This window comes from Oncorhynchus tshawytscha, linkage group LG07 (genome assembly GCF_018296145.1).
Source record: "Oncorhynchus tshawytscha isolate Ot180627B linkage group LG07, Otsh_v2.0, whole genome shotgun sequence".
Classification (NCBI taxonomy): domain Eukaryota; kingdom Metazoa; phylum Chordata; class Actinopteri; order Salmoniformes; family Salmonidae; genus Oncorhynchus; species Oncorhynchus tshawytscha.
This window is the reverse complement of record NC_056435.1, coordinates 67,220,123-67,247,965: the sequence shown is the minus strand read 5'-3', so window position 1 is coordinate 67,247,965 and position 27,843 is coordinate 67,220,123. Positions and strand designations below refer to the sequence as shown.

The window sequence follows — 27,843 nt, the reverse complement described above, 5'->3', positions numbered from 1 at the left end:
TACCTCTCCTCCCTGACAGCCAGTAAGAAGTCTGGAGAGCCTCTAATCATCTCAGACATAAAGAAAGGCAGTATGGCTCACAGGTACGCTCGGTATGGATGGCTTCAGGCCACAGACTAATGACTTGGGTTCAATTGTTTGAGCTTGTGACGGTTCATGTTGTTCTCCTACAGAGACAGTTCACTGTAATGATTATTATTATTATTATTAATTAATTAGTGAAGGTGTAAACTTGGCAGTAGAAACATATATACTTAACATATATACGTATTTGACCTCTCAGCTTCACTGTCAAATAAAATAAAAAATTGCTGAGGAAATGTACAAGTCTGCTGTTAATGATAATGCAGAGGATTTTCCAAAGGTTGCTGTTGGTGCATATCTCCCGGTAGTTATTGGAGTCTTATTGGAGTCTCCACAAGTCCTTGGTTCCAAATATTGGGGAAGATGCCAGAGCTGAGGATGATGTTAAAGAGTTTAAGTATAGCCAATAGGAATTTGTGGTCTGTATATTTAATAATTTAGGATCCCGTCAAATCCACAGGCTTTTTTGGGTTGGTGTGTTTGTATTTTGCCGTATATTTTATTCAATGTAATTGGAGAATCCAGTGGGTTCTGGTAGTCTTTAATAGTTAATTCAAAGATTTGTATTTGATCATGTATATGTTTTTGCTCTTTATTCTTTATTATAGTGCCAAAAAGATTGGAGAAGTGGTTTACCCATACATCTCCATTTTGGATAGATAATTCTTTGTGTTGTTTGTTTCGTGTTTTCCAATTTTCTATGGATTCTTCAATTACATTGAGCTGATTTCTGACGTGCTGTTCCTTCTTTTTCCGTAGTGTATTTCTGTATTGTTTTAGTGATTCACCATAGTGAAGGAGTAGGCTCAGGTTTTCCGGGTCTCTATGTTTGTGGTTGGACAGGTTTCTCAATTTCTTTCTTATGTTTTTGGCATTCTTCATCAAACCATTTGTCATTGTTATTCATTTTCTTCGGTCGTCTGATGGAATTGACTTTTGATGTGTTAGCTAAAAGGTCAACTATACTGTTCAGGCTTCCTACTGCTAAGTTTACACCTTCACTATTGTAGGAAAACATTTTGTTGTCTAATAAAGTTGTCTAATTTGTTGTTGGCCAATAGTTTTCTGGTAGGTGTCTACACTACCTTCCTTCCATTTATAGCATTTGTTAATAGTTTGCAGTTTGTTGGGCTTCGATGCCTCATGGTTGATTATTACTCTGTTTAAGTAGACTGTGAACGCTCTGAGAGACTCTGGGTTGAGGTCGGTGGTAAAGTAGTCTACAGTACTACTGGCTAGAGATGAGCTATTGGTGTACCTACTGTAGGAGTCCCCTCAAAGCCCATATTTCATGAGCTGAAATAAAAGGTCCTAAATATTTTCCACACCCACAAAATCGCATTTCTCTCAAATTGTGTACACAAATGTGTTTACATCCCTGTTAATTAATGAGCATTGGTGAGCATATAATCATTTCTCCTTTGCCAAGATAATCCATCCACCTGACATGTGTGGCAGATCAAGAAGCTGATTTAACAGCATGATAATTACACAGGTGCACCTTGTGCTGGGGACAATTAAAGGTCACTCTCAAATGTGCCGTTTTATCACACAACACAATGCCACAGATGTCTCAAGTTTTGAGGGAGTGTGCAATTGGCATGCTGACTGCAGGAATGTCCACCAAAGCTGTTGCCAGAGAATTTAATATTAATTTCTCTACCATAAGCTACCTCCAATGTCATTTTAGAAACTTTGGCAGTACGTCCAACCTTCCTCATAACCGAAGACCACGTGTAACCACGCATGCACAGAACCTCCACATCCAACTTCTTCACCTGCAGGGTTGTCTGAGATCAGCCATCCAGACAGCTGGTGAAACTGTTGGTTTGCACAACCAAATCATTTCTGCCCAAACTGTCAGAAACTGTCTCAGGAAGCACATCTGGGTGCTCGTTTGACCTCACCAGGGTCTTGACCTGACTGCAGTTCGGTCTCGTAACCAACTTCAGTGGGCAAATGCTCACCTTTGATGGCCACTGACACACTGGAGAAGTGTGATCTTTATGGATGAATCCTGGTTTCAACTGTACCAGGCAGATGACAGAGAGCGTTATGGCGTCATGTGGGCGAGCGGTTTGCTGATGTCAACGTTGTGAACAGAGTGCACCATGGTGGTGGTGGGGTTATGGTATGGGCAGGTATAAGCTACGGACAACAAATTCAATTGCATTTTACCGATGGCAATTTGAATGTGCAGAGAAATCGTGACGAGATCCTGAGGCCCATTGTCTTCCCATTCATCTACCTCCATCACCTCGTGTTTCAACATGATAATGCATGACCCCATGTCGCAAGGATCTGTACACAATTCCTGGAAGCTGAAAATGTCCCAGTTCTTCCATGGTCTCCATACTCACTAGACATGTCACCCATTGAGCATGTTTGGGATGCTCTGGATCAACATGTACAACAGCATGTTCCAATTCCCCCAAATATCGAGGAACTTCTCACAGCCATTGAAGAGGAGTGGGACAGCATTCCACAGGCCACATTCAACAGCCTGATCAACTCTATGTGAAAGAGATGTATTGACCTGCAAGAGGCAAAACGTGGTCACACCAGATACCCACTGGTTTCCTGATCCACACCCCTACCTTTTTTAAAAGGTATCTGTGACTAACAGAAATCCATAGATTAGGGCCTAATTCATTTATTTAAATTGACAGATTTCCTTATATGAACTGAAATTCAGTAAAAACGTTGAAACCGTTGCATTTTACGTTTATATTTTTGTTCAGTGTACCTACCCAGTATGCGACAGAGCTGCAGGAGTTGTGACCCGTTTTTGTTGGATAGGTTGTCATAGGTGTGGTTATGTTGTCATATGTGTGTCTAGAGGGGCATATGGGGGAGGGAATGATGTCACTTCCAGGTAGATGTTTGTCCCCTGTGTGCTGAGGGTGTCAGGTTCTTAAGGTCACCACAGACTAGTACATGTCATGTCATGGGCCTGGAAATGATTGATCTCCCCCTCTAGGATGGAGAAGCTGTCTTCGTGAAAGTATGGGGATTCTAGTGGAGGGAATATAGGTAGCACACAGGAGGACATTTTTCTCTCTTGAGATCATTTCCTTTTGAATTTCTAACCAGATGTAACGAGTTTCTGTTTTGATTAACTTAATAGAGTGAGTTAGATCTGCTCTATACCATATTATCATATGTCCTGAGTCCCTTCCCTGTTTCACACCTGGTAGTTTGGTGGATGGGACTACCAGCTCTCTGTAACCTAGAGGGCAACTAGTGGGTCCATCTCCTCTATACCATGTTTCTTGTTGGATGAATTTCAAATGTATTTGGTGAAGTCCAGGTTCCTGCTCTTTAGGCCAAAGGCAGATGATCTCAGGCCTTAGATATTCCAGGATGAGATAGTGAAGATGTTCTCTCTCTCGCTCTCTCTCTCCCTCTCTCTCCCCTCTCTCTCTCTCTCTCCCTCTCTCCCTCTACCCAGGACTGGTACCCTGGAGCCAGGTGACAAGCTGCTGGCCATAGACAACATCAGACTGGAGAACTGTTCCATGGAAGACGCCTGTCAGATCCTACAACAGGCAGAGGACCTGGTCAAACTCAAGATCCGCAAGGACGAGGACAACTCAGGTGAGCCTACTTGGAGCCTGGCTGGGAGGCAGTTAGGAAGTAGTGTATGTAACAGGAGTATGGTATATAGAGAAGACATATATAAATACTGATGAATCAATCAATCAGATCCCAAATAATAAACAGAAGCAGAAGCACTGTGGCAAAGAAAAACGTATTCAGTACCAGACTTCACCACACAGTGGCAGTATTGTCTACAAATAGCCACAACCATGTTCTTCTTCTGCCAAACACAATCCTGATTCAACAAGCTATCACCCACCAGTAATTGTAGTGTTTTATACACACAAATGGCATGATTAAATACTAGTGACCTATAGTGTTATATAGTTCATACTCTATACCAAATATCAGATGCAGCTCTACAAATAGCAGATATGTTTAATCTGTAAATAGTGGATAGGTTTATAGCTTTGCTGTCTGATATGAAAGCATAGAAGCATTTCCTGTAGCAGCAGATGACTCAGTTGTCTTCCTCTCCTCTGTTTTCCTCCGAGCCTTTTCTCTCCCTCCTTTCTCTCCATTGGTGGGATCTGCAGACGCGTTTCACACATGTCCTAATTCTAAGAATAAAGCCATCACGGGTATATTATAAAAGGGCCATTTTCATTTCCTCTGTGCATTTCTTATACTGTGTGGAGGATGAACATCCCATCCGTCAGACATTATTGAAATTGTATTGCTTTCTGCCTGCCTGTGAATTCTGGATTTTTAGTATGTCTAGGGAGCTGTGTGATTACCTTAAAGTGTAGCTATGCCCTGAATCTCTCCCCCTCTCTCTCTCTCTCTCTCTCTCTCTCCCTCTATATATATGAAGTATCTCTCTCTCCCTCCCTCTCTCTCACTTTCTCTGTCTCTCTCTCTCTCTCTCTCTCTCTCTCTCTCTCTCTCTCTCTCTCTCTCTCTCTCTCTCTCTCTCTCTCTCTCTCTGTATCTCTCTCTCCCTCCCTCTCTCTCTCTCTCTCCCCTCTCTCTCTCTCTCTCTCTCTCTCTCTCTCTCTCTCTGTATCTCTCTCTCCCTCCCTCTCTCTCTCTCCCTCCCTCTCTCTCACTTTCTCTGTCTCTCACTCTCTTTCTTTCTCTCTGATTTCCTGTATACCCTGAAGTCACCCCCGCCCCCCTTCTCTCTAATGGTCTCTCCTCCCTCCCTCTCTTCCCTCTCCCTCTCTCTTACCTCCCCCCTAGATGAACAGGAGACGTCTGGTTCTATCATCTATACGGTGGAGCTGAAGAGATACGGAGGCCCCCTGGGCATAACCATCTCAGGCACAGAGGAGCCATTTGACCCGATCGTTATCTCTGGCCTCACCAAGAGGGGCCTGGCTGAGAGGTGAGACAGACAGGGCCAGGGGGGCAGTGGGGACAGAGGGGACAGAAGGACAAAGGGACAGGGGCCAGCGTTTCATCTCCAGCCTCACCAAGTGGGCCTGGCTGAGAGGTGAGACAGTAGACCCTGGGATCTTGCTTCCCTGGCTGGGGCCTACCCCACAAAGGCTCCTGACTGTGGGGCTAGAGTCAACCCGTCCTCTGACCCTGGTGTTCTCAAGACCTTCTTCTCAAATACATTTTCAGAAAGGAGTGGGAAGGAAATAGTATTTGTGAAAGAGACACAGGGTCGGCAAGAGGCATACAGGTTAACTCTAGCCCTACGGTCAAGGGCCCTTTGTGGGGCTGGCCATGCAGGCCCTGGCCCTCTGCAACCCTCTCTACCTTATGGAGTCAGAACACACTACATCCCCCTCCTCCCTCCTTCTGCCCCCCTCTCTCTCTCTCTCTTAACCTCTCTCTCTCAACCTCTCTTAACCTCTCTCTCTCAACCTCTCTCTCTCTCTCTCTTAAACTCTCTCTCTTAACCTCCCCCATCTCTCCCCTCTCTCTTTCAACCTCTCTCTCTCTCTCTCTTAACCTCTCAATCTCTCTTTCTCTTAACCTCTCTCTCTCTCTCTTACTCTCTCTCTTAACCTCTCTCTCTCTCTGAACCTCTCTCTCTTTCTCTTAACCTCCCTCTCTCTCTCTCTCTCTCTCTCTCTTTTAATCTCTCTTAATCTCTCTTTTTCTTAACCTCTCTCTCTCTAACTTCTCTCAACACAATTAAATTCAAGCTCACCCCCTCTGTCCCCCTATCTCCCACGCAGCCAGAGATCACAACCTCTCGTCTTTTAATAGATTGACAAGGATTTAACTTTTAACGCCCACCAACCACAGTGTGTGTGTGTGTGTGTGTGTGTGTGTGTGTGTGTGTGTGTGTGTGTGTGTGTGTGTGTGTGTGTGTGTGTGTGTGTGTGTGTGTGTGTGTGTGTCTGTGTGTCTGTGTGTCTGTGTGTCTGTGTGTGTGCATGCGTGCCTACGACACATGGCTTATGTATTCCTCTAACATGTGAACTGAAGAAAGCCTTTCAGTCTCCATGAGAGACCATCTGATTCCCTTCTACACTGCTCATAGCATTCTGTTCTCATACAGACCACCAATCACAGACTTGGGTTCAAATAGTATTCAAAATGTATTAGTGTTTGCTTTAGCCTGCCTGGAGTGCCAGATGGGCGGGGTTTACAGTTTTGCCACAATTCTATTGGTTCCATTGCATCAGACAAGCTCAAACAAGCCCAGATAAAAGTATGTGAAATTATTTCAAATACTATTTGAACCCAGGTCAACACCAGTCCCGTGCCGCTAGCTTATGTACATTTTGATCAACATGCATTTAAGTTTATTTTTATTATTTGTCCTGTTTGTTGTGTAGACCTGGTTTCAAATAGTATTTTGAAATATTTCATACTTTAGCCGCACTTGATTGAACTTTTCTGGTGCAATGTAACCAATAGAATAGTCCCCAAAAGTGAAAACCCCAAAGCGTCCTGAATCAAACACTCTAAATATTTGATAGAAAACAAATACTTATTTAACCCAGGTCTGTTTATAGCATCAACAGAGTGGAGGCTCTATTGTATCGCCTCGTCAGAGATCACAAACAGACAGACAGACAGACAGACAGACAGACAGACAGACAGACAGACAGACAGACAGACAGACAGACAGACAGACAGACAGACAGACAGACAGACAGACAGACAGACAGACACGGGACAGACAGACAGAGGCTTATCATTGTTTGACCTCGATCATGATCGCTGTTCCTGCAGCTTGTGACTCATTGGCACACGCTCACATCTTGACTCATATGTTTGTGTATATCTAACCAGATAAGGGAATCTGTTTTCATTTCTACCAGAGTGGGACTTTTGGGTCAACTTAACGGGCAGAGCTATTCTGCATGTTTACGGCTGTTATATAAACAACTAATGTTTTTTAAACAGGATCTCTTTTAGTAAAGGGATTGTACCTATGAAAATAATTGATTACATTAAATCATTAGGTATGTTGGATGGGTTAAACAGGTGGCATGACAAATCATCATGATCCATCTTATAGGCACAATTATATTACAGTACTGCCATCAAATAAATCCTCTCTAATTTACCATCTCCATAAATTAGGGCCTGGAGTTTTCCCACCAAGTATTTCCTGACTAGAGATTTTCCTGGTCAGGTCACATTATCATGAAAAACGACCTGGCTGGTCCCACTTAAGCTATTTGTCAACATTCCAGGACCCATAATAATTTATACTGATCTAGAATCAGGTTCCCCCCTTTCTATATAATCTTATTCATCATGATCTAAAATACATTATTATGATCCTGGATCAGCTTTCCTACTCTGAGACCCTGACACCATACGGCACCAGAGATCCTACCATTTAACCTGTCGTCTTCCCCGTAGGACCGGAGCCATCCATGTGGGAGATCGTATCCTGGCTATCAACAGTGTCAGTCTGAAGGGAAAGCCGCTCAGCGAGGCCATTCACCTGCTACAGATGGCCGGGGAGACGGTCACACTCAAGATCAAAAAACAGGTTGACAGTAAGTGTTCACAAAATCAATCAATCGAGTTCATTAATAAAAGCCGTTTTTTATAACAATAGCTGTCACAAAGGGCTTTTACAGTAACCCAACCTAGACCTGAAAGAGCAAGCAGGAAGGACTCCTCATCATCTTTTACAGTAACCCAGCCTAGACCTGAAAGAGCAAGCAGGAAGGACTCCTCATCATCTTTTACAGTAACCCAGCCTAGACCTGAAAGAGCAAGCAGGAAGGACTCCTCATCATCTTTTACAGTAACCCAGCCTAGACCTGAAGGAGCAATCAGGAAGGACTCCTCATCATCTTTTACAGTAACCCAGCCTAGACCTGAAAGAGCAATCAGGAAGGACTCCTCATCATCTTTTACAGTAACCCAGCCTAGACCTGAAAGAGCAATCAGGAAGGACTCCTCATCATCTTTTACAGTAACCCAGCCTAGACCTGAAAGAGCAAGCAGGAAGGACTCCTCATCATCTTTTACAGTAACCCAGCCTAGACCTCAAAGAGCAATCAGGAAGGACTCCTCATCATCTTTTACAGTAACCCAGCCTAGACCTGAAAGAGCAATCAGGAAGGACTCCTCATCATCTTTTACAGTAACCCAGCCTAGACCTGAAAGAGCAAGCAGGAAGGACTCCTCATCATCTTTTACAGTAACCCAGCCTAGACCTGAAGGAGCAAGCAGGAAGGACTCCTCATCATCTTTTACAGTAACCCAGCCTAGACCTGAAGGAGCAAGCAGGAAGGACTCCTCATCATCTTTTACAGTAACCCAGCCTAGACCTGAAGGAGCAAGCAGGAAGGACTCCTCATCATCTTTTACAGTAACCCAGCCTAGACCTGAAGGAGCAAGCAGGAAGGACTCCTCATCATCTTTTACAGTAACCCAGCCTAGACCTGAAAGAGCAAGCAGGAAGGACTCCTCATCATCTTTTACAGTAACCCAGCCTAGACCTGAAGGAGCAAGCAGGAAGGACTCCTCATCATCTTTTACAGTAACCCAGCCTAGACCTGAAAGAGCAAGCAGGAAAGACTCATCATCTTTTACAGTAACCCAGCCTAGACCTGAAAGAGCAAGCAGGAAGGACTCCTCATCATCTTTTACAGTAACCCAGCCTAGACCTGAAGGAGCAATCAGGAAGGACTCCTCATCATCTTTTACAGTAACCCAGCCTAGACCTGAAAGAGCAAGCAGGAAGGACTCCTCATCATCTTTTACAGTAACCCAGCCTAGACCTGAAAGAGCAAGCAGGAAGGACTCCTCATCATCTTTTACAGTAACCCAGCCTAGACCTGAAGGAGCAAGCAGGAAGGACTCCTCATCATCTTTTACAGTAACCCAGCCTAGACCTGAAGGAGCAAGCAGGAAGGACTCCTCATCATCTTTTACAGTAACCCAGCCTAGACCTGAAAGAGCAAGCAGGAAGGACTCCTCATCATTGCTGATGATACAGGTATTACAGTAGAGGAGGCAGGAAGGACTCCTCATCATTGCTGATGATACAGATATTACAGTAGAGGAGGCAGGAAGGACTCCTCATCATTGCTGATGATACAGATATTACAGTAGAGGAGGCAGGAAGGACTCCTCATCATTGCTGATGATACAGGTATTACAGTAGAGGAGGCAGGAAAGGTAATGGCGGCAGGTAGCGTAGCCAGTCAGCGAAAGATTGCTGGTTTGAATTATGTGAGCAAGGCACTTAACTCTAATTTACTCCAGGGGTGCTGTACTACTATGACTGACCCTGTACAACAACACCTATCATACTACTATGACTGATCCTGTAAAACAACACCTGTCATACTACTATGACTGACCCTGTACAACAACACCTGTCATACTACTGTGACTGACCCTGTACAACAACACCTATCATACTACTATGACTGACCCTGTAAAACAACACATTTCACTGCACCTGTCATACTACTATGACTGACCCTGTACAACAACACATTACACTGCACCTATCATACTACTATGACTGACCCTGTACAACAACACCTATCATACTACTATGACTGACCCTGTACAACAACACCTATCATACTACTGTGACTGACCCTGTAAAACAACACCTATCATATTACTATGGTTGACCCTGTAAAACAACACATTTCACTGCACCTGTCATACTACTATGACTGACCCTGTACAACAACACATTACACTGCACCTATCATACTACTATGACTGACCCTGTACAACAACACCTATCATACTACTATGGTTGACCCTGTACAACAACACCTATCATACTACTACGGTTGACCCTGTACAACAACACCTATCATACTACTATGACTGACCCTGTACAACAACACCTATCATACTACTATGGTTGACCCTGTACAACAACACCTATCATACTACTACGGTTGACCCTGTACAACAACACCTATCATACTACTATGGTTGACCCTGTACAACAACACCTATCATACTACTATGACTGACCCTGTACAACAACACATTACACTGCACCTATCATACTACTATGACTGACCCTGTACAACAACACCTATCATACTACTATGGTTGACCCTGTACAACAACACCTATCATACTACTACGGTTGACCCTGTACAACAACACCTATCATACTACCATGGTTGATCCTGTACCTATGCTGGGTATGTGACAATAAAATCTAAATATATATATATACACAGTATATCGCAAAAGTGAGTACAACCCTCACATTTTTGTAAATATTTGAGTATATCTTTTCACGTGACAACACTGAAGAAATGACACTTCGCTACAATGTAAAGTAGTGAGTGTACAGCTTGTATAACAGTGTAAATTTGCTGTCCCCTCAAAATAACTCACACAGCCATTAATGTCTAAACCACTGGCAACAAAAGTGAGTAAAGTGTCATTTCTTCAGTGTTGTCACATGAAAATATATACTCAAATATTTACAGGGGGATATACTCACTTTTGTGATATACTGTATATGTATTTTTTATTGATTTCCCAACATGTTTGGGCCTTCCTCTGGTGTCAGCCTGGTGTCAGCCTGGTGTCAGCCAGGGGTCAGCCTGGTGTCTGGTGTCAGCCTGGTGTCAGCCTGGTGTCAGCCAGGGGTCAGCCTGGTGTCTGGTGTCAGCCTGGTCTCTGGTGTCAGCCTGGTGTCAGCTTGGTGTCAGCCTGGTCACTGGTGTCAGACTGGTCTCTGGTGTCAGCCTGATGTCAGCCTGGTCTCTGGTGTCAGCCTGGTGTCTGGTGTCAGCCTGGTCTCTGGTGTCAGCCTGGTGTCAGCCTGGTGTCTGGTGTCAGCCTGGTCTCTGGTGTCAGCCTGGTGTCAGCCTGTTCTCTGGTGTCAGCCTGGTGTCAGCCTGGTCTCTGGTGTCAGCCTGGTGTTAGCCTGGTCTCTGGTGTCAGCCTGGTGTCAGCCTGGTGTCTGCCTGGTGTCAGCCTGGTCTCTGGTGTCAGCCTGGTCTCTGGTGTCAGCCTGGTGTCAGCCTGGTGTCAGCCTGGTGTCTGGTGTCAGCCTGGTCTCTGGTGTCAGCCTGGTGTCAGCTTGGTGTCAGCCTGGTCACTGGTGTCAGACTGGTCTCTGGTGTCAGCCTGATGTCAGCCTGGTCTCTGGTGTCAGCCTGGTGTCTGGTGTCAGCCTGGTCTCTGGTGTCAGCCTGGTGTCAGCCTGGTGTCTGGTGTCAGCCTGGTCTCTGGTGTCAGCCTGGTGTCAGCCTGTTCTCTGGTGTCAGCCTGGTGTCAGCCTGGTCTCTGGTGTCAGCCTGGTGTTAGCCTGGTCTCTGGTGTCAGCCTGGTGTCAGCCTGGTGTCTGCCTGGTGTCAGCCTGGTCTCTGGTGTCAGCCTGGTCTCTGGTGTCAGCCTGGTGTCAGCCTGGTGTCAGCCTGGTCTCTGGTGTCAGCCTGGTGTCAGCCTGGTCTCTGGTGTCAGCCTGGTGTCAGCCTGGTCTCTGGTGTCAGCCTGGTGTCAGCCTGGTCTCTGGTGTCAGCCTGGTGTTAGCCTGGTCTCTGGTGTCAGCCTGGTGTCAGCCTGGTCTCTGGTGTCAGCCTGGTCTCTGGTGTCAGCCTGGTGTCTGGTGTCAGCCTGGTCTCTGGTGTCAGCCTGGTGTCAGCCTGGTGTCTGGTGTCAGCCTGGTCTCTGGTGTCAGCCTGCACCTAATCAAAAGGGGATCATCTCCCAGAAGCTTGTCTGGGGCATAAAACCCCTGAAGTCAGACAATAAAAGGTGTGATTGGCGCCGCACTCAAAAAGATGTTGCATAAAGCGGGATTGTTTTTCAAATATTTTCTCTGCATCAGGGACAGTGGACACAAATGGCCGCTAGCCAAATACCCGTAGCCACCATCTTAAATGTACCTTGCCAGGACTGTACGTCCTCTACATTTGCATAGTAGGAGACGTACACCCTCAAGGGGTAAACACTTTGAGGACATCTGACACCTAACAAGCCATTTGTAGTTTGACATTTAAACAAACTGACAAAGACATAAATCCAGGCAGGGTTGGTGAATTTGTTACAGCTGGCTAGCTGAGGGATGCTGTAGCTGGCTGGCTAGCTGAGTGATGTTGTAGCTGGCTGGCTAGCTGAGTGCTGCTGTAGTTGGCTGGCTAGCTGAGTGCTGCTGTAGCTGGCTGGTTAGCTGAGTGATGTTGTAGTTGGCTGGTTAGCTGAGAGATGCTGTAGCTGGCTAGCTGAGTGATGCTGTAGCTGGCTGGCTAACTCAGGGATGCTGTAGCTGGCTAGCTAAGAGATGATGTAGCTTGCTAGCGAGCTCTGCTGTAGCTCGCTGAGGAATGCTGTAGCCGGCTAGCTGAGTGCTGCTGTAGCTGGCTGGTTAGCTGGGGGATGCTGTAGCTGGCTAGTTGAGTGCTGCTGTAGCTGGCTAGTTGAGTGCTGCTGCAGCTGGTTAGCTGAGTGCTGCTGTAGCTGGCTAGCTGAGTGCTGCTGGCACCAACTGCGGCTCTGGCTTCTACAGAACAATGTGGACTCTGCCTCCTCTGTCCAGGCTCCAACACTGTCCAACAGATACATACTGTTAGTTGTCTTAGAGAATCCCCTAACAGCTCATCTTTCTAATTCATGTGCTATGAGGTCTATTTGGTTCTGAGGTTTTACTCCCCATAAAACCACACAATAATCATTATGTACAATGAAGGAAAACAACTGAACTGTTTTCAGCGTTGGTCACATTGATCATTTCTCTGAGTTTAAATAAAAATGATCCGCTTAGAAATTAGTATGATGTATGATCACATTAAAATGTTTCCATGGACAAACAGTTAAGGCTGTAAGGCAGTCGTCTGCTGGTAATTCAAATGTTGTTTATGACATGCTGATTGTCATTACATTAGAAGGAACCACAGGCAGAGATGGAAACTTCTTCTTTTTGCGTAGAAGTAAACTGTGTAGCTGAATAGCGTGCAGTGGTTGTTGTTGTGGTTGTGCAATGTTTGTGCAATGGGTGTTGTTGTGGCATTGGCCCTGACAAATAAACAAATAGACTACGGCATACATTTTCCAGACCTAGCAAGGTCAAATACAGGTCTCAGATACTTTCCAATACACGAGCTGTGCTGGATTTAGTACAGTGAAACCAATGGAATAATCCGGAACGTGCCAAAAGAACGCCAAGCTAAATCAAGAGCATCCCCAGTACTTTCACGTATTTCAGATTCATAATGTACTGTCTATTTGAAAGTTTTTGACTTATGACCAAGGTCTGCTATTTTCCTCCCACCCTTGGACAGACGTATGACAACAATGCAAATAGTCCCGGTAGCCATTTGATTATCTGTTCAGGAGTCTTATGGCTTGGGGGTAAAAACTGTATATCTTTGAATATCGTAATTTACTTGTGAAAAATAAAAAGTTCAAATAAAAAACGTATTCCTGAAATTCCAGGACTGCAGTAATAATTATTAAAATAACATCATCATCAACATGAATAGTATAATCACTCATACTGTACAGTACTGTGAGGGTTCTGGTTCTCATCAACATGTATAGTATAATCACTCATACTGTACAGTACTGTGAGGGTTCTAGTTCTCATCAACATGAATAGTATAAACACTCATACTGTACAGTACTGTGAGGGTTCTAGTTCTCATCAACATGTATAGTATAATCACTCATACTGTATGGTACTGTGAGGGGTCTAGTTCTCATCAACATGTATAGTATAATCACTCATACTGTATGGTACTGTGAGGGGTCTAGTTCTCATCAACATGTATAGTATAGTCACTCATACTGTATGGTACTGTGAGGGGTCTAGTTCTCATCAACATGTATAGTATAATCAGTCATACTAAATCAAATCAGATTTTATTTGTCACATACACATGGTTAGCAGATGTTAATGCGAGTGTAGCGAAATGCTTGTGCTTCTAGTTCCGACAATGCAGTAATAACCAACAAGTAATCTAGCTAACAATTCCAAAACTACTGTCTTATACACAGTGTAAGGGGATAAAGAATATGTACATAAAGATATATGAATGAGTGATGGTACAGAGCGGTATAGGCAAGATACAGTAGATGGTATTGAGTGCAGTATATACATATGAGATGAGTATGTAAACAAAGTGGCATAGTTAAAGTGGCTAGTGATACATGTATTACATAAAGATGCAGTAGATGATATAGAGTACAGTATCTACGTATGCATATGAGATGAATAATGTAGGGTATGTAAACATTATATTAGGTAGCATTGTTTAAAGTGGCTAGTGATATATTTTACATCATTTCCCATCAATTCCCATTATTAAAGTGGCTGGAGTTGAGTCAGTGTGTTGGCAGCAGCCACTCAATGTTAGTGGTGGCTGTTTAACAGTCTGATGGCGTTGAGATAGAAGCTGTTTTTCAGTCTCTCGGTCCCAGCTTTGATGCACCTGTACTGACCTCGCCTTCTGGATGATGTACTGACCTCGCCTTCTGGATGATAGCGGGGTGAACAGGCAGTACAGTACTGTGAGGGTTCTAGTTCTCATCAACATGTATAATCACTCATACTGTACAGTACTGTGAGGGTTCTAGTTCTCATCAACATGTATAATCACTCATACTGTACAGTACTGTGAGGGTTCTAGTTCTCCCTCTCTTCTGCATTTGGCCACAAGTTCTCATCAACATCACATCTTACATCTTCTCTGGCGATACATCTTGGAAAGTATCTTCTGGGATGTCTAATCCAACCCTGGCGGTCTTCAGGAGAAGTGTCTCCACACCCTTTTAGTCTTCAGTTGAAGTGTCTCCACACCCTGCCAGTGTTCAGGAGAAGTGTCTACACACCCTGCCAGACTTCAGGAGAAGTGTCTCCACACCCTGGCAGTCTTCAGGAGAAGTGTCTCCACACCGTGGCAGTCTTCAGGAGAAGTGTCTCCACACCCTGGCAGTCTTCAGGAGAAGTGTCTCCACACCTTGACAGTCTTCAGGAGAAGTGTCTCCACACCCTGGCAGTCTTCAGGAGAAGTGTCTCTACACCCTGGCAGTCTTCAGGAGAAGTGTCTCCACACCCTGGCAGTCTTTAGGTGAAGTGTCTCCACACCCTGCCAGTCTTTAGGAGAAGTGTCTCCACACCCTGCCAGTCTTCAGGAGAAGTGTCTCCACACCCTGCCAGTCTTCAGGAGAAGTGTCTCCACACCCTGCCAGTCTTCAGGAGAAGTGTCTCCACACCCTGGCAGTCTTTGGGAGAAGTGTCTCCACACCCTGGCAGTCTTCAGGAGAATTGTCTCCACCTTCTGCCAGTCTTCAGGAGAAGTGTCTCCACACCCTGCCAGTCTTCAGGAGAAGTGTCTCCACACCCTGCCAGTCTTCAGGAGAAGTGTCTCCACAACCTGACAGTCTTTAGGAGAAGTGTCTCCACACCCTGCCAGTCTTCAGGAGAAGTGTCTCCACACCCTGGCAGTCTTTAGGAGAAGTGTCTCCACACCCTGGCAGTCTTTAGGAGAAGTGTCTCCACACCCTGCCAGTCTTTAGGAGAAGTGTCTCCACACCCTGCCAGTCTTTGGGAGAAGTGTCTCCACACCCTGCCAGTCTTTAGGAGAAGTGTCTCCACACCCTGCCAGTCTTTGGGAGAAGTGTCTCCACACCCTGCCAGTCTTTGGGAGAAGTGTCTCCACACCCTGCCAGTCTTTAGGAGAAGTGTCTCCACACCCTGCCAGTCTTTGGGAGAAGTGTCTCCACACCCTGCATTCATACCATCCAGTAAGGACATCTGGTCATGTTTATGGTGGTCATAAACCTTCCACCTCCACGCAGAGAAAAACTCCTCTAAGGGGTTTCGGAAGGGGAGTATGGAGGCAGGAACAGTACTGACATCCTGGGATTTGCAACAAACCAGTCTGTGACTGCAGCAGTGTGGTGGAATGCCACATTATCTCACACAACAAACGAAGGTAGGGGAGTTTCTTGCCCCTCTCTCCTCCGCTGGCACACGTCGATTATGCAGGTCATCCAGAAAATAACTGAGCCTCTCTGTATTGTAGGGGCCAATGAGTGGTCTGTGTAACAGCAAACCATCATTGGACGGTGCTGCACACATTGTGATGTTAGCTCCTCTCTGGCCTGGGACATCTACGGTTGCTCACTGTCCAATCACATTTCTTCACATGCGGCGTGTTTTTGCCAGGTTGAATCCAGCGTCATCCACAAAGATGAATGTATGTGCAGTTTGCCTGGCTTCCATCTCCATTACTCTCTAAAATACAGTAAATCCACAGTTTCACAGTACTTTACATTATGTATAGCTGTGTATGTACCCTGTTTGGTTATTGAACAGACATCTTAGCTGGACATATTCATACCAGAGTTCTTTCACATGTTCACCGTTTCTCTCAAAGGGTACAGTGTACATCTGCTTCATTCTTGTTTGAGGTTTCTCTAGGACTCTGGCAATTGTCGTTGTGCTGACCGTATTCACATTCCCAAAAGTGATATTGTCTGTCAGCACTATGTCCCGAATTTCCCGCAGTTTTATTGCAATGTTGACAATTACTATGTCAACAATGGCAATTTCCTGCGCATCTGATAATATTCTGCCTCTCCCTCCTGTGGGAGGCAACCTTTGGATCCTACTGAAAATCACAAAACAATCGATATATTTCTAAATGTCAGTACATGTAAAAATGTGACCATGCTGTATTGTACTGTAATATGTAGTTCAATTATCATTGACGGATGCACATCTCACCTGTGGTTTTGCCGGAAAATTCGTACTATTGATGCAACTGTTGGATGCTGGTTGGTTGCACCCTTAAACCGGCCTCTCTCAAAGAGAGACCATAGTTTACAACATGGTTTACAACATGGTCAATAATTGTTGCCCTTATCTCTTCCTCTCCTTTGTCCTTCACACATTCTCCCTCTCCCTGCCACTCTTCTATCCCCACCAACCTGTCTCCCTCTCCCTGCCACTCTTCTTCCCCCACCAACCTGTCTCCCTCTCCCTGCCACTCTTCTTCCCCCACCAACCTGTCTCCCTCTCCCTGCCACTCTTCTTTCCCCACCAACCTGTCTCCATCTCCCTGCCACTCTTCTTCCCCCACCAACCTGTCTCCCTCTCCCTGCTACTCTTCTCTCCCCACCAACCTGTCTCCCTCTCCCTGCCACTCTTCTTCCCCCACCAACCTGTCTCCCTCTCCCTGCCACTCTTCTTCCCCACCAACCTGTCTCCCTCTCCCTGCCACTCTTCTTCCCCACCAACCTGTCTCCCTCTCCCTGCCACTCTTCTTCCCCACCAACCTGTCTCCCTCTCCCTGCCACTCTTCTATCCCCACCAACCTGTCTCCCTCTCCCTGCCACTCTTCTTCCCCCACCAACCTGTCTCCCTCTCCCTGCCACTCTTCTTCCCCACCAACCTGTCTCCCTCTCCCTGCCACTCTTCTTTCCCCACCAACCTGTCTCCCTCTCCCTGCCACTCTTCTATCCCCACCAACCTGTCTCCCTCTCCCTGCCACTCTTCTTCCCCCACCAACCTGTCTCCCTCTCCCTGCCACTCTTCTCTCCCCACAACCTGTCTCCCTCTCCCTGCCACTCTTCTTTCCCCACCAACCTGTCTCCCTCTCCCTGCCACTCTTCTTTCCCCACCAACCTGTCTCCCTCTCCCTGCCACTCTTCTATCCCCACCAACCTGTCTCCCTCTCCCTGCCACTCTTCTTCCCCCACCAACCTGTCTTCCTTGATCCACGTTTCCAAACTAAATCCTTCCGAAGCCATCCTCTTTTGTCTGTTTGGTAACGAGACTAAAAACAGGACACTTGGGTCGGCTTTCAGCTGAAACTGCAATCAGCTGTGTTTGGAATGAATAAGCATTCTGCTGAGATATTCTATATGTTTTCAGTCTGGTTACTGCAGAAATGCACGACATTTGCCATTCTGTTTTGAATGTGTTTTTAACAGTTTTGGAAACAGTGTATTAGCATTTGAAAACGTGCTGCAAATATATAGTTTTACAGGTGGTGGAGTATGAATGAGGACAGAGTTGATGGATTTCAGAGAATGTGGTCATTAAATGCATTTTGTGTGAAAGCAATGAAAAAGTATTCACAGTTTGGTCCACATACACTTCTGTTTCGCTGATTGTGTGAAGCGTTTTGACAATGTGACTTCAGTTTTGACCAATGCATGTTAGCAATTGAAAAAAAAAATGTAATGGACACTTCAACGTTTACCAGTAAACTACCAGAATTTTGTTAGCTTTCAAGGTTTAATTTTACAAGATGACTCATAGTGGCCTTTTTGGGTACTTCAGATTAAAACATATATATATTTTTTTTAAGTGTCTAATTATCTCTGACCGTCTGTGGCCTTATCACATGTAAAATAAGATGATTTTTAAATAAATAATTAAATCACAAAACTGTAAAACATTATCCTGAATATAAACCATCACCTTGAACATGGGTGTTTAATATGATGGTTTCAGCATGAAAAAGCTGTTATATATTTATTTTACACTTATTTATTTTACTATGTCAATATCAAATCAAATGTAATTGTATTTGTCACATGCTGCACAAACAACAGGTGTGGACTAATAGTGAAATGCTGTCTTATGGGCCCTTCCCGACAATACAGAGAGAAAAATATACAACAAGTTATAACACAAGGAATAACTACACAATGAGTGATGATAACCTGGCTACGACTCGGTACCGAGTCGATATGTGCAGGGGTACGAGGTAGTTGAGGTAGATTTGTAGGTACATTTCCAGTAGGCCTCTGATCTGGCAGACACAAACAAACGAAACACAAATATTTTGTTTATATATTATGTATGAGTGTTGGAGTGTGCCCCTGGAGTGTGCCCCTGGAGTGTGCCCCTGGAGTGTGCCCCTGGAGTGTGCCCCTGGAGTGTGCCCCTGGAGTGTGCCCCTGGAGTGTGCCCCTGGAGTGTGCCCCTGGAGTGTGCCCCTGGAGTGTGCCCCTGGAGTGTGCCCCTGGAGTGTGCCCCTGGAGTGTGCCCCTGGAGTGTGCCCCTGGAGTGTGCCCCTGGCTATCCATCTTTTTTCTTTTTTTACTAGAAAATTGTGCAATCTGGTTTGCTTAATTTAAGGGATTTGAAATTATTTTACTTTTACTTTTAATACTTAAGTACATTTTAGCAATTATATTTACTTTTGATACTTAAGTATATTTAAAACCAAATCGTTTTAGACTTTTACCCAAGTAGACTTACTCAAGTAGTATTCTACTGGGTGACTTTCACTTTTACTTCATTTTTTCCATTTTCTATTAAGGTATCTTTACTTTTACTCAAGTATGACAATTGAGTACTTCTTTCACCACTGCAAAAGGGGGTCAATGCAGATTGTCCGAGTAGCTATTTGGTTAACTTTTTAGCAGTCTTATGGCTTGGGGGGGTAGAAGCTGTTCAATGTTCTGTTGGTTCCAGACTTGATGCATCGGTACCGCTTGCCATGCGATAACAGAGAGAACAGTCTATGGCTTGGGTGGCTGCAGTCTTAGAAAATATTTTGGGCCTTCCTCTGACACCGTCTAGTATATACAGTAGGTCCTGGAAGGCAGAGAGCTCGGCCGCAGTGACAGGCCATAGGTTACCTTGACTATGGAGGTCTGCTTGAAACAGTTAGGTATTACAGACTGGGTCAGGGACAGGTTCAAGTTCAAGTTTATTATTTAAGACATCAATGCAAGACATGAGATGTTCTTTACATGTTAAGGAACACTCTGAAATAGACATATTCAATACATGTACACTAACATTTTTGTCCATTAAAATAACATCAAATTACTCAGAAATACAGTGTAGACGTTGTTAATGTTGTAAATGACTTTTGTAGCTGGAAGCGGCTGATTTTTAATGGAATATCTACATAGGTGTACAGAGGCCCATTTTCAGCAACCATCACTCCTGTGTTCCAATGGCACATTGCTAATCCAATTTTATAATTTTAAGATGCTAATTGATCATTAGAAAATCCTTTTGCAATTATGTTAGCGCAGCTGAAAACTGTAGTGCAGAAGCAATAAAAATGGTCTTCTTTAGACTAGTTGAGTATCTGGAGCTTCAGCATTTGTGGGTTTGACAACAGGCTCAAATGACCAGAAACAAAGTACTTACTTCTGAAACTCATCAGTCTATTCTTGTTCTAAGAAATGAAGGCTATTCCATGCGAGAAATTGCCAAGAAACTGAAGATCTCGTACAACACTGTACTACTCCCTTCACAGAACAGCGCAAACTGTCTAACCAGAATAGAAAGAGGAGTGGGAGTCCCCGGTGCACAACTGAGCAAGAGGACAAGTACATTAGAGTGTCTAGTTTGAGAAACAGATGCCTCTCAAGTCCTCAACTGGCAGCTTCATTAAATAGTACCTGCAAAACACCAGTCTCAACATCAACAGTGAAGAGGTGACTCTGGGATGCTGGCCTTCTAGGCAGAGTTCCTCTGTCCAGTGTCTGTGTTCTTTTGCCCATCTTAATCTTTTCTTTTTATTGGCCAGTCTGAGATATGGCTTTTTCTTTGCAACTCTGCCTAGAAGGTCAGCGTCCCGAAGTCGCCTCTTCACTGTTGATGTTAAGGCTGGTGTTTTGCGGGTACAATTTAATGAAGCTGCCAGTTGAGGGCTTTCTCTTTTTCTCAAACTAGACACTCTAATGTATGTGTCCTCTTGCTCAGCTACAATAGTAATTTACAACATTAACAATGTCTACCCTGTATTTCTGAGCAATTTGATGTTATTTTAATGGATGACAAATGTGCTTTTCGTTCAAAAACAAGGACATTTCTAAGTGACCCCAAACCTTTGAATGGTAGTGTACATAAAAACACACTAGTTATCTAAAAAGTGATTTATTTTTGGGTTAAAAGTTCAGATTTCTTTGAACATTCCAGTTACGAATTGAAGAAATTACCACAGCTACACTACAGGGTCAGTCTTTACGCTGTAGGCAGAAAGTTCAGCTGGTGTCTTGTTGTGCTGCTGATTGGCTGTGGTTTGGTTTTGTGGTCAGAGCCTAGAAAAATGGATGGGTCCCCTCCTTCAGTAGACAAGTGAACTCTCATCTTGTGGCCTCGTCTCTTTTTGCCTCTAGCCTAGGGAATGAGTCATAGGGTATTCATGATCTTCTCTGAAGGCCTTCCATGTCTTTCATCAGGAGCTTTGGGAGATCTGTCCAAACAGGTGAAGCATATTCCAAGACAGGTGATCATATTCCAAGACAGGTGAAGCATATTCCAGGACAGGTAAATGTCATATACAGTACCAGTCAAAAGTTTGGACAAACCTACTCATTCAAGGGTTTTTCTTTATTTTTACTATATGCCAAGAGTGTGCAAAGCTGTCATCAAGGCAAAGGGTAGTTTAACACTTCTTTGCTTCCATATGTGTTATTTCATAGTTTTGATGTCTTCACTATGATTCTACAATGTAGAAAATAGTTGAAAAAATAAAGAAAAACTCTGGAATGAGTAGGTGTGTCCAAACCTTTTACTGGTACTGTATGTGTGGGTCAGAACATCTGAAGACCAGCGCTCCTGGCCTGGGGCCTCTTCAGCACGTATCTGACCTGGGCATCCCATGAGAGGTCATAGGAGAGCTGCACCCCAAGGAGCTTAAAAAGGTGTCCACACATTCCACTGCCTTGCCGTTCAGGACAACAGGAGGAGGAGTCCTCTGTTTTGAGGCTTCCTGAAGATAATAACCATGTCTTTGGTTTTAAGTGCATTGGCTGTGAGGCAGTTTGTCTGACCCCATGCTGCATCTGGCCTGGTAGAGAGATGTACAGAAAGGGTCAGATCCTCAACATACTCGATGGGTTCAACACTAGATGGCATCATGTTTGTCTAGTGCAGTGAACAAACAGGATTGGGGCTAGGTCTCTGCCTTGGGGGACCCCAGCCTGTACTGACTGTTTGATGCAGTAGCTGCGGATTAAGAGCCAGATGTGCTTTGAAGTGCCTAGTCTGCTTAGAGAGTGTAGAAGTTGTGCATGGTCGATAGTGTCTAAGGCCCATGTGAAGTACGCTGCTGGAACAGAATTTACCTTTTCATTTTTTACTTTAATTGTCGTTTGATCTGGCTTTGGAATTTAGCAGTTTTACCTGTGTCTTGGTTTTGTCTTAGCCCAACGTTTTTCATTTAGCTTTTCCACTTCGGGACACTTCATCTGCTCCAACCGCACTGGTCTGGTAAGGTTGAACGCCTCCTCTCCTACTCAGCCTCCCGACAAAAGCTATTCCCAAGCGGGTATGACTCCTACTCCTGTTGTCTGCTGCACTGCTGCTTGTATCCCACCCGGCGATCTGTTCACTATCTGCCCTGGCCTGTCTCCCACTGTCTGCCCTGGCCTGTCTCCCACTGTCTGCCCTGGCCTGTCTCCCACTGTCTGCCCTGGCCAGTCTCCCACTGTCTGCCCTGGCCAGTCTCCCACTGTCTACCCTGGCCTGTCTCCCACTGTCTACCCTGGCCTGTCTCCCACTGTCTGGTACAGGTACCCCTGCCACTATCTGCCCTGGCCTGTCTCCCACTGTCTGCCCTGGCCTGTCTCCCACTATCTGCCCTGGCCTGTCTCCCACTGTCTGCCCTGGCCTGTCTCCCACTGTCTGCCCTGGCCTGTCTCCCACTGTCTGGTACAGGTACCCCTGCCACTATCTGCCCTGGCCTGTCTCCCACTGTCTGCCCTGGCCTGTCTCCCACTGTCTGCCCTGGCCTGTCTCCCACTGTCTGGTACAGGTACCCCTGCCACACTCCCCCCTCTTCCCTGAGCTTTCGACTCATCTGATTTATTATATATATTATTTTCTGATCTTTGGACTAATCTGCATTTTATGTATAAATAACTTGTGAATCATATTACGTGAGCTTTACTCAGAAACACTTTAATTAACTAGCGAAGGCCTGCTATTTATTTATTTTCTTGAATTCAATTTGTATACTGGACTCAGAGTGATACTCTCTCATGTTTTTTTGTTGGGGAGAGTGACTCTTTGAACTTACAATAGCTAGTCCCAAGCCATTTTGCTTTTTTCTTGTGCTTTGTGCTGTTTACTTCGTGACTCCTGTTCGCTTTATTGACGATGAACTTGCTTGTTGACCCGATCGCGGGACAGATAATGTTTGTTCCGTCTCTCGCAACTCTGACTCTCTATTGGTTACACTGTCTTTTAGCCTCCCGTCCCATTCTAACCACCTCTCAACGGCTTTGTATTCATGTTACCTGATGAAATTGCTGTACAGTATGATTTTGTTGCCATCTGATGCACATTCAAATGTCATAGAAAATCAACACTGCAAAGCACTCGCTGTCCTCTGCCTTGCCCTGATTGTATAACCGCTGATGATATCTGGAAATGTGCTTGTACACCTTGGCCTGTCTACTGTTATTATAGTACAGCCTGGCCCATCTATTGTTGCTATAGAATAGCCTGGCCCATCTATTGTTGTTATAGTACTGCCTGGCCTGTCTACTGTTGCTATAGAACAGCCTGGCCTGTCTACTGTTGCTATAGAACATCCTGGCCTGTCTACTGTTGCTATAGAACAGCCTGGCCTGTCTACTGTTGCTATAGAACAGCCTGGCCTGTCTACTGTTGCTATAGAACAGCCTGGCCTATCTACTGTTGCTATAGAACAGCCTGGTCTGTCCACTGTTGCTATAGTACAGCCTGGCATGTCTACTGTTGCTATAGAACAGCCTGGCCTGTCTACTGTTGCTATAGAACAGCCTGGCCTGTCTACTGTTGCTATAGTACAGCCTGGCATGTCTACTGTTGCTATAGTACAGCCTGGCCCATCTATTGTTGCTATAGAACAGCCTGGCCTATCTACTGTTGCTATAGTACAGCCTGTCCTGTCCACTGTTGCTATAGAACAGCCTGGCCTGTCTACTGTTGCTATAGTACAGCCTGGCCTGTCTACTGTTGCTATAGAACAGCCTGGCCTGTCTACTGTTGCTATAGAACAGCCTGGCCTGTCTACTGTTGCTATAGAACAGCCTGGCCTGTCTACTGTTGCTATAGAACAGCCTGGCCTGTCTACTGTTGCTATAGTACAGCCTGGCCTGTCTACTGTTGCTATAGAACAGCCTGGCCTGTCTACTGTTGCTATAGTACAGCCTGGCCTGTCTACTGTTGCTATAGTACAGCCTGGCCTGTCTACTGTTGCTATAGAACAGCCTGGCCTGTCTACTGTTGCTATAGGCATTTGATGGGGGGAAATGTGTGCTCCACACCAGACAGTGCAGGGTAGACTAGATTCTGCAAGTCAACAGGGCTATGAGGCTTGTGCTGCTTTACAGGCTCACGAGTCAGAACAGGTATTCTAAGCTCAGTTTTTTTTCTTCCTCTACAAGCCTTTGGCCGTCCATTTAAAAACCTTTTTAGTGAGCATATTGAAATATGTGATAATTGGTAATGCTATACACAAAGGACATGTATGTATTCACAGAATGACAAACTATTATAAAACAGGTAAGGCAAATACATTTACGCAATGGTCTAAAATTGTATAAAACGAGTCCGTGTTAGTCTTAACCACAGGAGATAAGTGGCAACTTAATTGGGGAGAACGGGCTCATGGTAATGACTGGAGCGGAGTCAGTGGAATGGTATCATGTACATTAAACACATGGTTTCCATGGTTTCCAGGTCTTTGATGCCATTCCTGTTGCTCTGTTCCGCTCATTATTATGAGCCGTTATGGTCTTAACCAGGACTGGAGTGCAACAAGATGGCTCCACGGCCATAGTGAATGTTAAACTGGGCAGCTCGCGGCTGGGTTTCCCTTTGTAGTCCGTGATAGTTTGCAAGCCCTGCCACATCCGATGAGCATAGTAGGATTCGATCTTAGTCCTGTATTGACACTTTGCCTGTTTGATGGTTCGTCTGAGGTCGTAGTGAGATTTCTTATAAGCATCCAGATTAGTGTCCGGCTCCTTGAAAGCGGCAGCTCTAAACTTTAGATGAGTGCGGATGTTGCCTGTGGCTTCTGGTTTGGGTGTGTACTGAATGTACAGTCACTGTGGGGTCAATGTCATCGATGCACTTATTAATGAAGCCGGTGACTGATGTGGTAAACTCCTCAATTTTATCGGATGAATCACGGAACATATTCCAGTCTATTGAGCGTGTTACTGGTACTTCCTGTTTTAGTTTTTGCTTGTACGCAGGAATCAGGAGAATAGAGTTATGGTCAGATTTGCCAAAGGGAGGGCGAGGGAGAGCCTTTTTTAAAGTTATTCAAGTATAAATTACCAAATTTACCATAGATTACCTGTTAATTACCAAATTGACAGAAGATTCTGGTAAGGTTGGTAAATTAGCGGTATCGACAACACCCAAAGTTCTCTGAATAGATCTTTCCCTCTTCCTCCCTCAGTAGCAGACGAGAAGAAGAAGGATGGAGAGATGGAGAATGATTTGAGTGACACCGAGGACATATCAGACATGACAGACTCTCAGAAGACCAACAAGCTGTCAGAGATCTACTCCACCACCATACCCAGTGTGGACTCTGCCATGGAGTCCTGGGACGGATCCGGCATCGACGCCGGCTACGGAAGCCAAGGTAAAGACTAGTGGTAGACATGGTGAAATCTGTGTTAGGGTTATGGTTAGGGCCAGGGTTGAAGCTAGGGTTAGTGGTAGACTTATACATGGTGCTATAACGTAGTCCTGGGATGGCACAGGAATTTACACTGGCTACGGCAGCCAAGGTGAGACTAGTGGTAGACCTATACAGGATGTCTATAGGGAGACTAGTGGTAGACCTATACAGGATGTATATAGGGAGACCAGTGGTAGACCTATACAGGATGTCTATAGGGAGACCAGTGGTAGACCTATACAGGATGTATATAGGGAGACCAGTGGTAGACCTATACAGGATGTCTATAGGGAGACCAGTGGTAGACCTATACATGATGTATATAGGGAGACCAGTGGTAGACCTATACAGGATGTCTATAGGGAGACCAGTGGTAGACCTATACATGATGTATATAGGGAGACCAGTGGTACAGTAGACCTATACAGGATGTATATAGGGAGACCAGTGGTAGACCTATACAGGATATATATAGGGAGACCAGTGGTAGACCTATACATGATGTCTATAGGGAGACCAGTGGTACAGTAGGCCTATACAGGATGTATATAGGGAGACCAGTGGTAGACCTATACAGGATGTATATAGGGAGACCAGTGGTACAGTAGACCTATACAGGATGTATATAGGGAGACCAGTGGTAGACCTATACAGGATGTATATAGGGAGACCAGTGGTAGACCTATACATGATGTCTATAGGGAGACCAGTGGTACAGTAGGCCTATACAAGATGTCTATAGGGAGACCAGAGGTAGACCTATACAGGATGTCTATAGGGAGACCAGAGGTAGACCTATACAGGATGTCTATAGGGAGACCAGTGGTAGACCTATACAGGATGTCTATAGGGAGACCAGTGGTAGACCTATACATGATGTCTATAGGGAGACCAGTGGTAGACCTATACAGGATGTCTATAGGGAGACCAGTGGTAGACCTATACAGGATGTCTATAGGGAGACTAGTGGTAGACCTATACATGATGTCTATACGGAGACCAGTGGTACAGTAGACCTATACAGGATGTCTATAGGGAGACCAGTGGTACAGTAGACCTATACAGGATGTATATAGGGAGGCCAGTGGTACAGTAGACCTATACAGGATGTCTATAGGGAGACCAGTGGTACAGTAGACCTATACAGGATGTATATAGGGAGGCCAGTGGTACAGTAGACCTATACAGGATGTCTATAGGGAGACCAGTGGTAGACCTATACAGGATGTCTATAGGGAGGCCAGTGGTACAGTAGACCTATACAGGATGTCTATAGGGAGACCAGTGGTAGACCTATACATGATGTCTATAGGGAGGCCAGTGGTACAGTAGACCTATACAGGATGTCTATAGGGAGACCAGTGGTAGACCTATACAGGATGTCTATAGGGAGACCAGTGGTAGACCTATACATGATGTCTATAGGGAGACCAGTGGTAGACCTATACAGGATGTCTATAGGGAGACCAGTGGTAGACCTATACATGATGTCTATAGGGAGACCAGTGGTACAGTAGACCTATACAGGATGTCTATAGGGAGACCAGTGGTAGACCTATACAGGATGTCTATAGGGAGACCAGTGGTACAGTAGACCTATACAGGATGTCTATAGGGAGACCAGTGGTAGACCTATACAGGATGTCTATAGGGAGACCAGTGGTAGACCTATACAGGATGTCTATAGGGAGACCAGTGGTACAGTAGACCTATACAGGATGTCTATAGGGAGACCAGTGGTAGACCTATACATGATGTCTATAGGGAGACCAGTGGTACAGTAGACCTATACAGGATGTCTATAGGGAGACCAGTGGTAGACCTATACAGGATGTCTATAGGGAGACCAGTGGTAGACCTATACAGGATGTCTATAGGGAGACCAGTGGTAGACCTATACAGGATGTCTATAGGGAGACCAGTGGTAGACCTATACAGGATGTCTATAGGGAGACCAGTGGTAGACCTATACATGATGTCTATAGGGAGACCAGTGGTACAGTAGACCTATACAGGATGTCTATAGGGAGACCAGTGGTAGACCTATACATGATGTCTATAGGGAGACCAGTGGTAGACCTATACAGGATGTCTATAGGGAGACCAGTGGTAGACCTATACATGATGTCTATAGGGAGACCAGTGGTAGACCTATACAGGATGTCTATAGGGAGACCAGTGGTAG

At 45.1% G+C, this 27,843-nt stretch overlaps 1 protein-coding gene across 3 annotated transcripts in view; it reads left to right on the top strand.

Annotated features, from left to right (window-relative positions):
• The window catches only part of grip2b (glutamate receptor interacting protein 2b), a 205,900-nt gene that overhangs the window by 152,144 nt on the left and 25,913 nt on the right, over positions 1–27,843 (top strand). For all 3 annotated transcript variants that reach the window (XM_042324861.1, XM_042324859.1, XM_042324860.1), the window contains exons 15-19: positions 20–83; positions 3,536–3,681; positions 4,867–5,011; positions 7,462–7,601; positions 25,431–25,619. In XM_042324861.1, coding sequence (XP_042180795.1) covers positions 20–83; positions 3,536–3,681; positions 4,867–5,011; positions 7,462–7,601; positions 25,431–25,619 — 684 coding nt within the window. The remainder of the gene's footprint in view (positions 1–19; positions 84–3,535; positions 3,682–4,866; positions 5,012–7,461; positions 7,602–25,430; positions 25,620–27,843) is intronic.